At 50.4% G+C, this 14224-nt stretch overlaps 3 protein-coding genes and 1 non-coding gene across 5 annotated transcripts; 2 read left to right on the top strand and 2 right to left on the bottom strand.

The window, feature by feature from the left end:
• Positions 1-164: 164 nt before the first annotated feature.
• Positions 165-3751, bottom strand: CSKMT (citrate synthase lysine methyltransferase). 2 transcript variants are annotated; one of them, XM_043451301.1, is made up of 3 exons: positions 3620-3751; positions 1001-1321; positions 165-837 (listed from the first exon to the last, which is right to left on the bottom strand). In XM_043451301.1, exons 2-3 carry the CDS (start codon positions 1065-1067, stop codon positions 182-184), a joined length of 723 nt encoding a protein of 240 aa, XP_043307236.1. In that variant the 5' UTR covers positions 1068-1321; positions 3620-3751; the 3' UTR covers positions 165-181. The 2 variants fall into 2 exon arrangements, with proteins under 2 accessions (XP_043307236.1, XP_043307235.1); XM_043451300.1 differs by lacking the exon at positions 3620-3751 and adding an exon at positions 1617-1740.
• Positions 1399-1547, bottom strand: LOC122431500. Its single transcript, XR_006266524.1, has one exon. It is a non-coding gene; the product is annotated as a small nucleolar RNA SNORA57 (small nucleolar RNA).
• C29H11orf98 (chromosome 29 C11orf98 homolog) lies at positions 1686-4482 on the top strand. The gene is made up of 4 exons (XM_043451303.1): positions 1686-1820; positions 1970-2094; positions 3627-3724; positions 3807-4482. Exons 1-4 carry the CDS (start codon positions 1782-1784, stop codon positions 3914-3916), a joined length of 372 nt encoding a protein of 123 aa, XP_043307238.1. The 5' UTR covers positions 1686-1781; the 3' UTR covers positions 3917-4482.
• A 4897-nt stretch (positions 4483-9379) lies between these two features.
• Positions 9380-14066, top strand: INTS5 (integrator complex subunit 5). The gene is made up of 2 exons (XM_043451460.1): positions 9380-9527; positions 10924-14066. Exons 1-2 carry the CDS (start codon positions 9448-9450, stop codon positions 13898-13900), a joined length of 3057 nt encoding a protein of 1018 aa, XP_043307395.1. The 5' UTR covers positions 9380-9447; the 3' UTR covers positions 13901-14066.
• Positions 14067-14224: the final 158 nt, after the last annotated feature.

The following is a 14224-nucleotide window of genomic DNA, read 5'->3' as shown; positions in this document are numbered from 1 at the left end:
CTTTAGGTATTATTCCAGCCTTGCAGGTGAGTAAATGGGGCACAGAAATATTCAGTATTAGGTGCACCCATCTAATAAATGGGGAAACTAGGACCCAAATTTTCCAGTCATCTTGCAAAGACCAAAGTTTTCTCCACCTCCTCACCCAACAGAAAACACTCCGATCAGGCCTAAAACATCTTTAATCAGAGCCTTGAATTACATAAGCAAAGTAGGTGATGCCCCTGAAAGGGCCCAGCTCCTGCACAGTCACAGTCCAGCCCTGGGACCCTTTCTCTAGGCAGGGCAGTCGCACATCAGGATCCTCATCTGAGAACTGAATCAGGGTCCCCTGGGGGCTTAGGACCCTCAAACATTCGGCCAGCAGCTGGTAAGCCCCAGGCAGACCACCCTGGGCAACAGCATCCCAGGTGCCCTTGTCCAGGACTAGCTGGAAGGAGCCTGAGGAAGCCACTGGCTGCAGATTCTGGCCGTCAGCCTGCACGAAGTGGAGGCTTGAGTCAGGGTGCCCAGGGCACAGGGGTGTCTGGCCTTCGCCACCTTCCAGGAGACTCTTCATGTGGGCCACAGCTACAGGAGAGAAATCCACCCCCAACACGTCCACGGGGTGCGGGCATTTGGTATAGAGGCCTGTACATAAGCTGGAGGTCCCACAGCCCACATCCAACACCCGGGCTGGACAGGCAGCCTGTGCCTTCTCCAACAGCGGCAGTAAGAGCCCCTGGGCTTCTTCATATCCAAAGAACCAGTCGAAGGTGCGGACGCTGCCCTGACGGGGCTGGGCATGGAGCTTATCCCAGAGGGAGCGGTCTGCCAGGCAGCTGCCAGCCAGGGAACCTGCGGACGAGGGGAGGACACGCATCACCCAGCGCTCGGTTCTATCAAACTGCTATCAAAATCTGCGCCATGTGCCTTGGGGTTTTAAGCGGCACAATTTCAATGAGCAGACTCCTGGGTAACGAAGAGCCCGGCTTGCGCTCCCACTGTCCACCTTCCCTACCCGCCACGGTGCGGCGCGTCCCCGCCGCCAGGCTCGCCAGATGGAGGGTTCGGCGCAAGGCAGCCATCCGGAGATGCCGGCAAGGTCGCCCAGAGAAACTTCTGTGAAAATGTCGCCCGTACTCCGGCTGGGCCTGAGATCCAAGTGAAGATTTGCAAAATCCTCTGTGCGGAATGACGCGTAAAGCTTCCCTACCTCTGCAGCTTCAGAAAAAAGAACGCGGACACAAACTTAGTACCGTACGAAAGACCTTTTATTGTTTGCAGCAGGAAGTGGAAGAGGGGATATGGCAGCTCCGGCTCTTGGGGTGGCTCCACAGACCTAAAATCAAAGGAGAAGGTGTGAGTACCCCCGGGAGGAGCCTGCTGAACCTCGGTTCTGCCCTGCTCCTTGGAGCTCTGTGTCCCGGCGCTTGAGGATAGAACCGGCGGATTGCTGGCCGCCGGTACCGAAGACATGACGCCGAGGGGGCCAGAGCCCGTTCCCTCTACCTCCGTACATTACGCGGATCGGGACTGCACGCCCGACCCCCGCCAAGAAAAGGAGGGTCCACAGGCGCCGTCCCCACTCCACAAGAACACCAGCCCGATCCCCACGCCCACCAGGCCACACTCACTCAGTCGCCGCCCTCGAAAAGGCTCGTGTGAGAGCCGGGTTCGTTTATATAGTGCCAGGGCCCGCCCCCGAGTTGCGATTGGCTGGCACAAAGCTGAGGGCGGGGCGCACACGGACCCTGCGCACAGCGGAAACGTGGACCCGGAGCCGGCCTTGCGGCGCAGCTATGGGTGCCCCGGGTGGAAAGATCAACCGGCCGCGAACGGTGACTCTGGGACCCCTGACATGGTTTCCCAAGCGTCCTAGAGCCTTTATTCTTGCCCGAGATGGAGTCTATGGGCCAGTGTCGCCGGGTGCGTGGCCCCAGGTCGCAGGGCGCGGCCGCCCTCTGATTAAGCATCTTCCTCCCCACAGGAGCTGAAGAAGAAGCTGTTCAAGCGACGACGTGTGTTGAACCGGGAGCGGCGACTGAAGCATCGGGTGGTCGGAGCTGTGATAGACGAAGGACTGATTACGCGGCACCACCTCAAGAAGCGGGCGTGAGTGCCAGACCCTCTCTCCCTGGGTCCTTCCCATCAAGCCTCCTTCCCTCCTTGTCGAGCTCCGGAGCAGCTTAACACCATTTTGCTTTGTGTACTCACACTTATGCAAGGAAAGTTTGCGCCTAAACTTTGTTAGCCTCTCACATTATACCTGTAAGTCGCAACCTTTCTTTGGTTCTTGGACACTACTGAGAATCTAAGGAGAGCTGTGGCCCCAGCCTCCCCAAGTAACATTATACATTCACACATTTCCTATAAGTAAATTTAAAAGCGTACACATGAGTGCGGTGAATCATTCAATGAATTTTCACAAAGGCTCGTGTGGGATATTGCATATAAGTTTCAAGGCCCCTTGGGTTCTTGGGGAAGACTTCCTATCCCATTCTTTCACTGACTTGTTTATGATAATATGTACTTTATGAATTGGCATAATAAATATATTTGGTCCCTGCCGGGTTTCTGACAGCTAAAACCATTGGAATTTCCTGAATGATAAGAGTGCGTTTTATTTCAAAAGGATCCCCTTTTGAGCATACCTAAATTTAAGCTGGGCTTCCCTCTTGGCTCAGACTGTAAAGAATCCGCCTGCAATGCGGGAGACCTGGGTTTGATCCCTGGGTTGGGAAGATCCCCTGGAGGAGGGCATGGCAACCCAGTCCAATATTCTCGCCTGGAGAATCCTCCTGGACAGAGGAGCCAGCAGGCAGCAGTCCACGGGGTTGGAAAGAGTCGGACACAACTGAGCAACTAAGCACAAATTTATGCTAATAGTGATTTAGGGTGGGGCTGGTCATCCAAAAGAAGTGATTAGAGGATTGGAAATTCCAAAGGCACTGGCCTTTGGAAAGGGGGCAGGTGCTGGAGATTCCTATAAAACCTCTTGATAGCTTCCTGATAGGTGAACAGGTGGAGTCGCTGAGAAGGTTTAGCTGGAGAAGGCATGGGAACTCTGGCCCCTTCCATACCTTGCCCTATGCTTCTCTTCCATCTGACTGTTCCTGAGTTGTATTTTATAGTAAATTAGTGAATGCAAGTATGTTTCCCTGAGTTCTGTGAGCTGTTCTAGCAAATTACTGAGTTTGAGAAGGGGATCATGAGAACCCCAGTTTATGGCTGGTCAATCAGAAGTCTAGGTGACAACCTGGATTTGTGATTGGCATTTGAAGTGGGGAAACCCTGTGGAACCAAGCCCTTAACCTGTGATGCCTGATGCCATCTCCAGGTATACACTGTCCAAATCAAATTAAACTTGTAGGACGCCCGTGTCCACTACGAATACAGAGAATTACTTGATGTGGGAAAACCTACTATATCTGGTGGCAGAAGTATCAAGAATGAGAGGAGGAAAAGTTTCCACTCTATACTAAATTTTAGCAATTAATGTTGCTTTCTGTATGTGTTAAGGTTAGTTTTAAGTAAGGTAACAGTTCTTTAACTTAGATCCAAAGACCTTTTCAGTAATCAGAACCACTGTGTGGTCTGTTTTGGTTCAGATTCATCTGGTATTTTTGCTCCTACCAACCTTTTAGGTCCAGTGCACGTGCCAACATTACTCTGTCTGGGAAGAAGCGCAGAAAACTCCTCCAGCAGATCCGACTTGCCCAGAAAGAGAAAGCAGCCATGGAAGGTGAGGCTAGGGCCCAGAAGTTGGGGTGATGCAGCCTGGATTCATTCGGGTTCTTTAATGCTTCTTCTTTTCCTTTGTTCAGTGGAAGCCCCTCCCAAGCCAACCAGGACTAGTGACCTGCAGCCCAAATCAAAAAAGACGACAAAATCCCCCCAAGATGTAGATATGGAGGACCTTGAAGATAAGAGCTAATTCTGAATCTCACACCCTTTCCACCAGAAGATTCTCAAGCTGGAGCCAAGAGGACTCGATGGTTATTTCAGATGATTTTGGAGAGAGCATTGCTCCTTTTCATTCTCCCTGTATTCCTCTTTCCTAATGGCCTACTGACCTGCCCTGGAGGGATGTATTGAGAAAAAGAGAGTAGAAAAGAAAAATTGCAGAGAGAGTCCTAAGCAGTCAACTGCATTTGTAATAAAGCCCCCTCGTTCCGACTGAGATGTGTGTGATTAAATGTAGGAATTGGGATGGGAAAAGGAAAAGGGGCCGTGAGTGTGGAAACAAGACAACTGGAAAATGGGACTCAGCGCTTACTTGAGCAAAGGCAACAAGAAGTTAAGTTCCTTGGTGGCCCTGTCTCCCCAGTGACAAAATTTCTGACAAAACTGAGGATTATTGTAGAGATGTCGGAGGAGGCGAGGGTCCTGAAAACAGCCCTGCCACCTCCCCTGTGTGACCAGGGTGGACAAGTGACCATGATTGTCTTTGCTTCCATTGCTGGATTATATTTTTAATAAAGTGAACATTATTTTACCCTTTTTATGCTCAGAAATTCTGTTTGTTGGAAGCCAGGGCTGGGGTGGTTAATTAAAGTGAGAAGCTGAATGTGCAGAGATGTGGTCAACGGGGAAAGAACATACTGTCTCCTTGCCCTGTTTAATCAGTGCAAGCTTCCTGGACGAAGGGATTTTAAAAATTTCAGACCTTCAGTAAAGTTAAGACATTAGCACAGTGAGCCCTTATGTATGCACTCTTACCTCTGTTTACCAGTTTTTAACATTTCGCTCACTATACTTGATCTCCCTACCTGCTTGCAAATATGAGTTTGTTCAAGTACATATCATTGTTGTCTTTGCTGACTCATTTGAAAGTCAATTGCAGGTGAGATTTTATTCCTAAGGCTATGTTCTATGTAGCCAAGACACCTAAGACACTCAACATTAGTGGAATAGCTAAAATTCAGTTTTTCATATTCAAATTTCCTTAGTTGTCTCAACAATATTCCTTATGACTGCTTATTGTTTCCTCAATCCAGAAACCATTAAGAATCACACATAGTATTTAATTGTCATGCCCCTTTAGTCTCCTTCAAATCAGAAGAGTACTCATATCTTGTCTTAGATGACTTGGTATTTTTTGAAGAGTCCAGCTCAAATTAATAAAAGAGTATCTCACAATCTGGGTTTGTCTGAGTGTTTCTGTACATTTCCTCATCGTTAGTTGTAGGTTAGGCATTTCTGGGAAGAATTTGATGTAGGATATTGTGTACTTCTCATGGCATATCATCAGGAAGTATGTGTTGACTGAAAAATACACAAGATTGAGGGCAGGAGGAGAAGGGGGCAACAGGATGAGATGGTGGGATGGCATCACCAACTCAATGGACATGAGTTTGAGCGAACTCTGGGTGATAGTGAAGGACAGGGAAGCCTGGCATGCTGCAGTTCATGGGGTTGCAAAGAGACGCGACAGCAACAACAACAAAAAGTTGAGAATTATGTTTGATTTGGCAGACTTGCAGAGGACTTAAAAGCCCAGAAGACAGCCTCTCGGATGACTCTGAAGGACTGCTCTGAAGAGGTAAGGGAGGAGCCTAGATAGAGAGTTTTTGTGACAAAAATCAGGTAGTCAGGGACTCCCCTAGTGGTCCAGTGGCTAAGACTGAGCTGTCAATGCTGGGGCCCTGGGTTTAATCCCTAGTCAGGGAACTAGATCCCACTTGCCATAACTAAGACCGTGTGCAGCCAAATAAATAAATAAAAATACATATTTTTAAAAAATCAGACCATCAAAGATTATCATTAATTAGACTTCTCAGGACATCCTTGGTGATTCAGCAGTTAAGAGTCCATGCTTCCAATCTAGTGGATGCAATTTCCATCCCTGGTTAGGGAACTAAGATTTCCACAAGCCTCAGCCAAAAGATAAACTTACAGCAAAACACTAGACCTCTCGAGTTAATGGATTTAGTGCTCTTTTTTTTTTTTTTTCTTTTCACTCTTTTGCTGTGCACCTTAACTATCTATGGCCAGTATCCTGTTCTTTTCCTTCCTGAATTCCCTCGGGGTTCACCTCTGGGGATGGCTGCAGAGGTTGTCCTGGTTTGATGGCCAGAGACCCTTAGGGGCGACTATAGTGGGTGACTGGTTGATGGTCACAAGATTTTTTTTCTGATATGGCAGGCAGGCAACATTTTTTGTTCACATGTAATGTCAGTTTGTCTCATTGGTGCTTCTAAGTGTTAAGTGAGTATCTGTTAGATTTCTCCACTGTTAAAGTATTCTTTTCCCTTATAATTAATAAGCAATCTATGGGGGCTTCCCTGGTGATCCAGTGGTTAAGATTCTGAGCTCCCAATGCAGGGGGCCTGAATTGAACCCTTGGTCAGGGAACTAGATCCCATATGCTGCAACTAAAGATTCTGCATGCCACAACTAAGACAGCCAAATAAATGAATGAATGAATAAATATTAAAAAAAAAACAATCTATGGAGTGATACTTTGAGACTGTATGATTTTCCTATTCCCAATGACATCACAACAATGGTTTTAGCATCCATGATGATCTTTACCTGAATTAGTTACTGCTGCAAAATGGTGATTTTTCTAATTCTATCATTCATTCATCCGTGTTACTCATTTGGCATACTCTGTAAAGCAAACCCCTACTCTCTTTTTAAAAAAAAATCTCATTTAGGTTGTTTTTGAATGTTTTAATCATCTGTTACTATCAACTTTTCATGCTCAAAATCATACCAAACTGACCAGCCAGAGCCTCTTTAAGGAGCTTCCTGTGGCTTCCCCTGTGGCTTAGCTGGTAAAGAATCCTCCTGCAATGAGGGAGACCTGGGTTCGATCCCTGAGTTGGCAAGATCCCCCAGAGAAGGGAAAGGCTACCCACTCCAGTATTCTGGCCTAGAGGATTCCATGTATAGTCCATGGGGTCGCAAAGAGTCGGACATGACTGAGCAACTTTCACTATCACTTTGTGCCCTTTTGGGCTTTCTAGGTGGCTCAGTGGTAAAGAATCTACCTGCCAACGCAGGAGACTCAGGAGATGTGGGTTCGATCCTTGGGTCGGGAAGATCCCCTGAAGGAAATGGCAACCCACTCCAGTATTCTTGCCTGGAGAATCCTATAGACAGAGGAGCCTGGCAGGGTTGCAAAGAGTCAGACATGACTGAGCTACAGAGCATGCATGGATGCTGTGTCCTTTTGACACACCAGAGATGTTCCAGGCTCACCTGCTTCTTCTCCTGGGCTAAAACTTGGTATCAGCCATTTTCCCAGGGAAACAGTATTATGTCCAGTTTTGAGTACAGAAAGGAAAAAGTGCTTGTGTGAAACTGAACTGTATTCAAGTGAAGTAAAGAGGGGAGAAGCTGAGGGGAGAAGGAAAGGCAATTTCAACATCTTGGTATCCCCATTACCCCGAATAATTTTCTTCTACCCCTATGCCTAAGGTGGGAAGGATCTTGCTGAGTTCAAAGCAGAGTTTCTGTATCTGGTATTGTGCTAAGCTCTTAATACAAATAATCTGCAGTAATCTTTGCAAAAAGATTGTGAGAAACATACCATTTTACAGATAAGGAAAGGGGCTCCAAAACAACTGAGTCACTTGCTCACGGTTACATTGCTATTAAATAGCAGACAGGAATCCAGGTCTAACTCCAAAATACGCACCCTTAGATCATGAAATCTTTAAGGGCAAGAACCACATAATAGTCTCACAGCTGGAAGAACTCCCCTGGTTCGAAAGTCACTTCTCACAGATCAAAAGTTGAGGCCGGGAGAAGGAAAGTGTTGGGTCCAAGTCTGAAGCAGAGCTGGGAGCAGAAATTGTCTCAAATTTACTCTCCTAGAACATACACATTTTATGAATGCTTGAACTTTTAAAATCTAAGAACAAATATAGAACCACCAGAATTAATCATTTAGCTTTTAAAACACAGTCAAAGGGCTTCTCTGGTGTCTCAGAGGTAAAGAATCTGCCTGCCATTGCAAGGGACATAGGTTCAGTCCCCGGTCCGGGAAGATCCCATATGCCAAGGAGCAACTAAGCCCATGCCCCACAACTATGGAACCTGTGCTCTAGAGCCCAGGAGCCGCAACTACTGAAGCCCAAATGTCCTAGAGCCCATGCTCCACAAGAGAAGTCACTGCAACGAGAAGACCCTGCACTGTGAAGTCGGAGATCTGCTATTACAGTAGCCCCCGCTTGCCAAAACTGGAGAAAAGTTTGCGCAGCAGTGAAGACTCAGCACAGCCATAGTAAATAAAATTTTTTAAAAGCCCTATTTTAAAACACTGTCAAAACAAAAAACAAAAAACAAAAAACACTGTCACTTCAAAGATACCTTTAGGACCTACCATCTGCTGTTCTTCTCACACTTTCATTGAGAACAGTAAGCTGTCTGGTTAATAAATGCCTCAGAACCTACTTTCTCTTTCTTTCATCCAAGCAACTATTAGGAACCTACTTAAAAACAAAAGGAAAAAACCCCGAAACCTACCAAGTGCCAGGCAGACACCATTGTATGTGATGACGGTGAAGCCTTTAACAAAAGCGTGAACGTCCCTGTTGCTGAAGACTTATCTTCTGGAGTTCATTGAAGAAAGAAAATAAAAACAGCAATTGCATGTATAACGTTTACCTACCACTGCAGACACCAAGTGCTATACAGTAAAACTATTTCCTGGTTTCAATTTTCACAACAAGCCCCTGGAGTAAGTGTACTATTAACCATCGTAATTTCCAGAAAAGGAAACAGGTATAGACCGCTTAACTGAAGCACACAGCCCGTTAGCGGAATAGCTGGAATTTGATCTAGATAGACGGGTTGGAGAAGGGTCTCTTCATAAGGAGTATTAGGTCCGCAGAAAGTTACCAAAGTCTCTGCAGCAAGTCGGGGAAGGTCCCTCCTCTGGGAGACTGGGGAGCCTGAGAAGGATCGTGGTGACAACTTAGGGCTGGGAGGACACCTTCAGCGTGGCCAGCCCAATACATTTCAGGCTTCCTCCCGTTCATCTCTTTTCTTGTCTTCTCTTCATCTTCTTTTAGGGATTTTTCTCTCTCTTTTCCGCTTCCCCTCCTTTCTCTCTCCTTTAACAGCTTTTCACCTTGTCTCTGGTTACTGATTAAAAGGCTTCCTTTTTTTTTTTAAACCTCGAGAGTTGAACATTTTGTATTTTTGGCTTTAGGAAAATTAATGAAATCCAATTAAATGGTCTCAGACAGCTTTAGTCTGTGTCAAAGGCCCTTACAGGGGGGCGGGAGGATAGAGAAAGGTTGCCTAGAGGGTGGGTCGACTTCCCGCTGTCACCGGCTCAGCCTCAGGCTGGGACGCCGACTCAGAGCGGAACCAATGTGCGAGGGTCACGAACAGCGCCGGGTTGGTTTTCTTGAGAAGCCTTTTCGCAGGTTCCTTTCGGGTTTCCAGTCAGCGCGCATGCGCTCGCTGCGCTCCGCCGCTCCCGCCTCAGGCTCGGTCTAGGGCTCCGGGATGTCTGCGTTGTGCGACCCTCCCGGGGCCCCAGGGCCTCCCGGGCCTGCCCCGGTCACTCACGGTCCCGCGCCGCTCAGGTAGTCAGAGCCCCTGGCATCTTTCCCTCCCGCGCGGTCCCGCGCCGATCCCCAGCCTTCTCGGCAGAAACCCCGATCCTACCTCGAGAACTCGCGTCGGGGTTCTCAGAGATTCCTGGTCCTGTCTTCCCCGAACTCGGGGACTGCCTCACCAAAACTCTGGGCTCCAGTGCCCGCACTCCCAAGGTCTCGGTACTGCCTCCCGCTAAAGCCCAGTGTATAGTTACCCCCGATCCTGGCCTTGCTCTTACAAGAGTTGGGAATATCAATTTTTTTTTTTTTTGGGGGGGGGGGATATCAATTCTTGGGAACCCGGGTGCCCTGTCCTTTTTAGACCCGAGCGAACCCAGGGTCCCCTGACTTCATGGGCACTCCCTGAGCACCCAGGCCCCCAGAATCCCACAGAATGCTTTCATCTAGCCTTTCCCTCGCCCTCCAACGGAGACACTCCCCTCACCGTTGAGTGGTTTTATTTTTTGTTTTGGAGGAACCAGAGAGGAATGGCAGAGTCAGAGCCTTACCAGTCTCTAGAGGATGCTGTCTTCTTTGGCAGAAAACTCACAAAGAGGAAGGGAATTTTGTCTCTTCCCATGATACTGCCTTCTGAACCTCTAAGACCGAACCCATATGTTTTAGGGTGGGAAGGGCTGAAAGGCATTACCTTGTCTCTGCCCTGGGCACCTTGGTTCCTGGGGCATATTGAGGGTACTGGGACGGTAGTGGTTGTTGATGTGGTGGAGTTCAAGTGGTGGGTGGTTAGGGTGCTTGCCGAATATGGAAAGAAACAAGTTTGGGGAAGAAGAGCCCTTAATAAGGAGCAAATTTGGGCTTAGAATTTTCTTTCTATTAAGGGCAAAATCCAGGGTACTTGAGTTGTATGGAGGGGGGAGTGCCGTAAAGCTGAAAAGGTGTGTTTAAGGCAGATGTTATAGGAACACAAAATATACTTACTCAATTCAATGAATAATATTTCCCATATTCCAGGGGCTCCAGTAGAAGGGGATTCAGTGTTGAAGAACAGAGAACTGTTAACTACCCTCTTGGAGTTGAGAGTCTGATTATTTAACCTTGGTTTCCTTCTCTGTAAAATAGTATCATAATAGTACCTACCTTACTGGGTTGTTATCTGTATTGAAATAATACACGTAAAGTACTTAAAAGAGAACTTGATGTATTCCAGGAGTTATCTAATACTGATTCTGTTGTTATTAAAAGAAAAACAGCTTGCATTTATTAATTAGTGTGAACTAGACATGGTGCTTCTGTACTTTGTGAACATTATTTAATGAGGGAGGTTCAGTTATCCCTGTTTTACATAGAAAAGTACTGAAGCTCACAGAGGGCATGTAACTTGTCCTACATCTTCCAACACTCTGCTTCTTTTGCTTCGTTACAGTGCTCAGGAGCTGTCCCAGGAAATCAAGGCTTTTCTGACTGGTGTAGACCCTGTTCTGGGCCACCAGCTCTCTGCCCGGGAGCACGCTCGCTGTGGCCTTCTCCTGCTCCGCTCTTTGCCACCTGCTCGGGCTGCCGTGCTGGACCACTTGCGAGGTGTCTTTGATGAGAGTGTCCGGGCCCACCTGGCTGCCCTGGATGAAAGCCCCGTGGCTGGCCCACCTCACCTCCGTCCACCCCCACCTTCCCATGTCCCTGCTGGGGGTCCTGGTCTAGAGGATGTGGTGCAGGAAGTGCAGCAGGTGCTGTCTGAGTTTATCCGGGCCAACCCGAAGGCCTGGGCACCTGTGATTAGTGCCTGGTCCATTGACCTCATGGGGCAGCTGAGCAGCACTTACTCGGGCCAGCACCAGCGTGTGCCCCATGCCACTGGGTCTCTCAATGAATTGCTGCAGCTGTGGATGGGCTGTCGGGCCACCCGCACATTGATGGACATCTATGTTCAGTGCCTCTCGGCTCTCATTGGCAGTTGCCCAGATGCCTGTGTGGATGCCTTGCTGGATACCTCCGTCCAGCATTCCCCACACTTCGACTGGGTTGTGGCACATATCGGCTCCTCTTTTCCCGGCACCATCATCTCCCGAGTTCTCTCATGTGGCCTTAAGGACTTCTGTGTTCATGGTGGGGCTGGAGGTGGAGCTGGTGGTGGTGGTGGAGGCTCCTCTCAGACTCCCTCTGCAGACCCCTTCCCTGGATCTCCTGCCATCCCTGGGGAGAAACGGGTGCCCAAGATTGCCTCAGTTGTAGGCATCCTAGGGCACCTGGCCTCCAGGCATGGAGACAGCATCCGACGGGAGCTCCTGCGAATGTTCCATGATAGTCTGGCGGGGGGCACTGGTGGCCGGAGTGGGGACCCCTCCCTTCAGGCCACAGTTCCCTTCCTCCTGCAGCTAGCAGTCATGTCACCAGCTTTGCTGGGCACAGTCTCTGGAGAACTGGTAGACTGCCTTAAACCCCCAGCAGTGCTGAGTCAGCTGCAGCAACACCTGCAGGGATTTCCCCGAGAGGAGCTGGACAACATGCTGAACCTGGCCGTGCATCTGGTGAGCCAGGCCTCTGGGGCAGGTGCCTACCGCCTGTTGCAGTTCCTGGTGGACACAGCCATGCCTGCCTCTGTCATTACCACCCAGGGCCTGGCTGTGCCAGACACTGTGCGCGAGGCGTGTGACCGGCTGATCCAGCTGCTGCTGCTGCACCTGCAAAAACTGGTTCATCACTGGGGACCGTCTCTAGGGGAAGGGTTGTTGAGCTCACCCCCACCCCCCCGCCCTGTGCCCTTTCTAGATGCGCTCAGAAACCACGTTGGAGAGTTGTGTGGAGAGACATTACGTTTGGAACGGAAACGCTTCCTCTGGCAACACCAGCTTCTCGGCCTGCTCTCTGTCTATACACGGCCTAGCTGTGGACCTGAGGCCTTGGGCCATCTCCTGAGCCGGGCCCGAAGCCCTGAAGAGTTGAGTCTGGCCACTCAGTTATATGCTGGGCTGGTGGTCAGTCTCTCTGGCCTCCTGCCCCTGGCCTTCCGAAGCTGCCTGGCTAGGGTACATGCAGGAACTTTGCAACCTCCCTTCACGGCCCGGTTCCTGCGCAACTTGGCGCTGCTTGTGGGGTGGGAGAAGCAGGGCGGTGAGGGCCCTGCGGCCCTAGGGGCCCGGTTCGGGGAGTCCGCCTCAGCGCATCTGTCTGACCTGGCTCCTCTCTTGCTCCATCCTGAGGAGGAGGTAGCAGAAGCTGCTGCCTCCCTTCTGGCCATTTGTCCCTTTCCCCCAGAAGCCCTGTCCCCTTCCCAACTCCTGGGGCTGGTGAGAGCTGGAGTACATCGCTTCTTTGCTTCTCTGAGGCTGCATGGCCCCCCAGGGGTGGCTTCCGCCTCCCAGCTTCTTATGCGCCTCTCCCAGACCTGCCCGGCGGGGCTCAAGGCTGTGCTGCAGCTGCTAGTTGAGGGAGCCTTACATCCTGGCAACACAGAACTGTTTGGAGGGGAAGTGGATGGGGACAATGAGACGCTCTCCATTGTGACAGCTCCTTTGGCTTCTGCCTCCCTGTTGGACACAAACCGGAGGCACACTGCAGCTGTACCAGGTCCTGGAGGGATTTGGTCTGTGTTCCACGCTGGAGTCATCGGTCGTGGCCTTAAACCACCCAAGTTTGTCCAGTCACGCAATCAGCAAGAAGTGATCTATAACACCCAGAGCCTCCTCAGCCTCCTGGTGCACTGCTGCAATGCCCCTGGGGGTACTGAATGTGCAGGCTGCTGGGGGGCTTCCACCCTGAGCCCAGAGGCAGCCAAAGCAGTGGCAGTGACCTTAGTGGAGAGTGTGTGTCCCGATGCAGCCGGTGCAGAACTAGCCTGGCCTCCTGAGGAGCATGCCCGGGCCACTGTGGAGCGGGATCTCCGCATTGGCCGGCGCTTCCGGGAACAGCCTCTGCTCTTTGAGCTGCTAAAGTTGGTAGCAGCTGCTCCCCCAGCCCTGTGCTACTGCTCTGTGCTGCTGCGGGGGCTGCTGGCTGCCCTCTTGGGCCACTGGGAAGCCTCTCGCCACCCTGACACAGCCCACTCCCCCTGGCACCTGGAGGCATCCTGCACCCTGGTGGCTGTCATGGCTGAGGGAAGCCTCCTGCCACCAGCCCTGGGGAATATGCACGAGGTATTTAGTCAACTGGCACCTTTTGAAGTGCGTCTGCTGCTGCTCAGTGTCTGGGGCTTTCTCCGGGAGCATGGGCCCTTGCCCCAGAAGTTCATCTTCCAGTCGGAGCGTGGCCGCTTCATCCGGGACTTCTCTAGGGAGGGTGGGGGTGAAGGTGGACCCCATTTGGCTGTGCTGCACAGTGTCCTCCACCGCAACATTGACCGCCTGGGTCTCTTCTCTGGCCGTTTCCAGGCTCCTTTACCGTCCACTCTCCGGCAGGGCACATAGCCTTTCCATTCTCCAGAAGCCGAGGGAGGTTGAGCCATGAGAGAGGGGTCCAAGGTGCTGCAGAAAGGTGGGAGGTTTCTCTCCTAAGACCTTGGCTTAAAAAAGCGCTGTCACTTTCTTCCTCCGCACCCTTTTTTCTAAATAAAATTTGCCGAGTTGAGAAAAACAGGGTTCAGTGCTTCTCTCTGATGTTTAGGGCCAGGCAAGTCGGACAGCGCCTGGCTCAACAATCCCGCTCCCTCCCTCAAGCCCCGCCCCTCCCCGCCCCCGGCACCGCCCCCATGAGCATTTAGCGTAAGCCCTCCGCCAATGGGACAAACGCCC

This window comes from Cervus canadensis, chromosome 29, assembly GCF_019320065.1.
Source record: "Cervus canadensis isolate Bull #8, Minnesota chromosome 29, ASM1932006v1, whole genome shotgun sequence".
Lineage (NCBI taxonomy): Eukaryota > Metazoa > Chordata > Mammalia > Artiodactyla > Cervidae > Cervus > Cervus canadensis.
The sequence above is the reverse complement of the archived record's forward strand: the minus strand, read 5'-3'. Positions and strand labels throughout refer to the sequence as shown.

Coding starts and splice junctions, on each gene's coding strand:
- C29H11orf98 (XM_043451303.1), top strand. CDS start 1,782: ATGGGTGCCCCGGGTGGAAAGATCAACCGGCCGCGAACG. Junction 1,821..1,969: donor AGATCAACCGGCCGCGAACG/GTGACTCTGGGA, acceptor TCCTCCCCACAG/GAGCTGAAGAAGAAGCTGTT. Junction 2,095..3,626: donor CACCACCTCAAGAAGCGGGC/GTGAGTGCCAGA, acceptor CCAACCTTTTAG/GTCCAGTGCACGTGCCAACA.
- CSKMT (XM_043451301.1), bottom strand. CDS start 1,067: ATGGCTGCCTTGCGCCGAACCCTCCATCTGGCGAGCCTGGCGGCGGGG. Junction 838..1,000: donor GACGCGCCGCACCGTGGCGG/GTAGGGAAGGTG, acceptor CCTCGTCCGCAG/GTTCCCTGGCTGGCAGCTGC.
- INTS5 (XM_043451460.1), top strand. CDS start 9,448: ATGTCTGCGTTGTGCGACCCTCCCGGGGCCCCAGGGCCTCCCGGGCCT. Junction 9,528..10,923: donor CACGGTCCCGCGCCGCTCAG/GTAGTCAGAGCC, acceptor GCTTCGTTACAG/TGCTCAGGAGCTGTCCCAGG.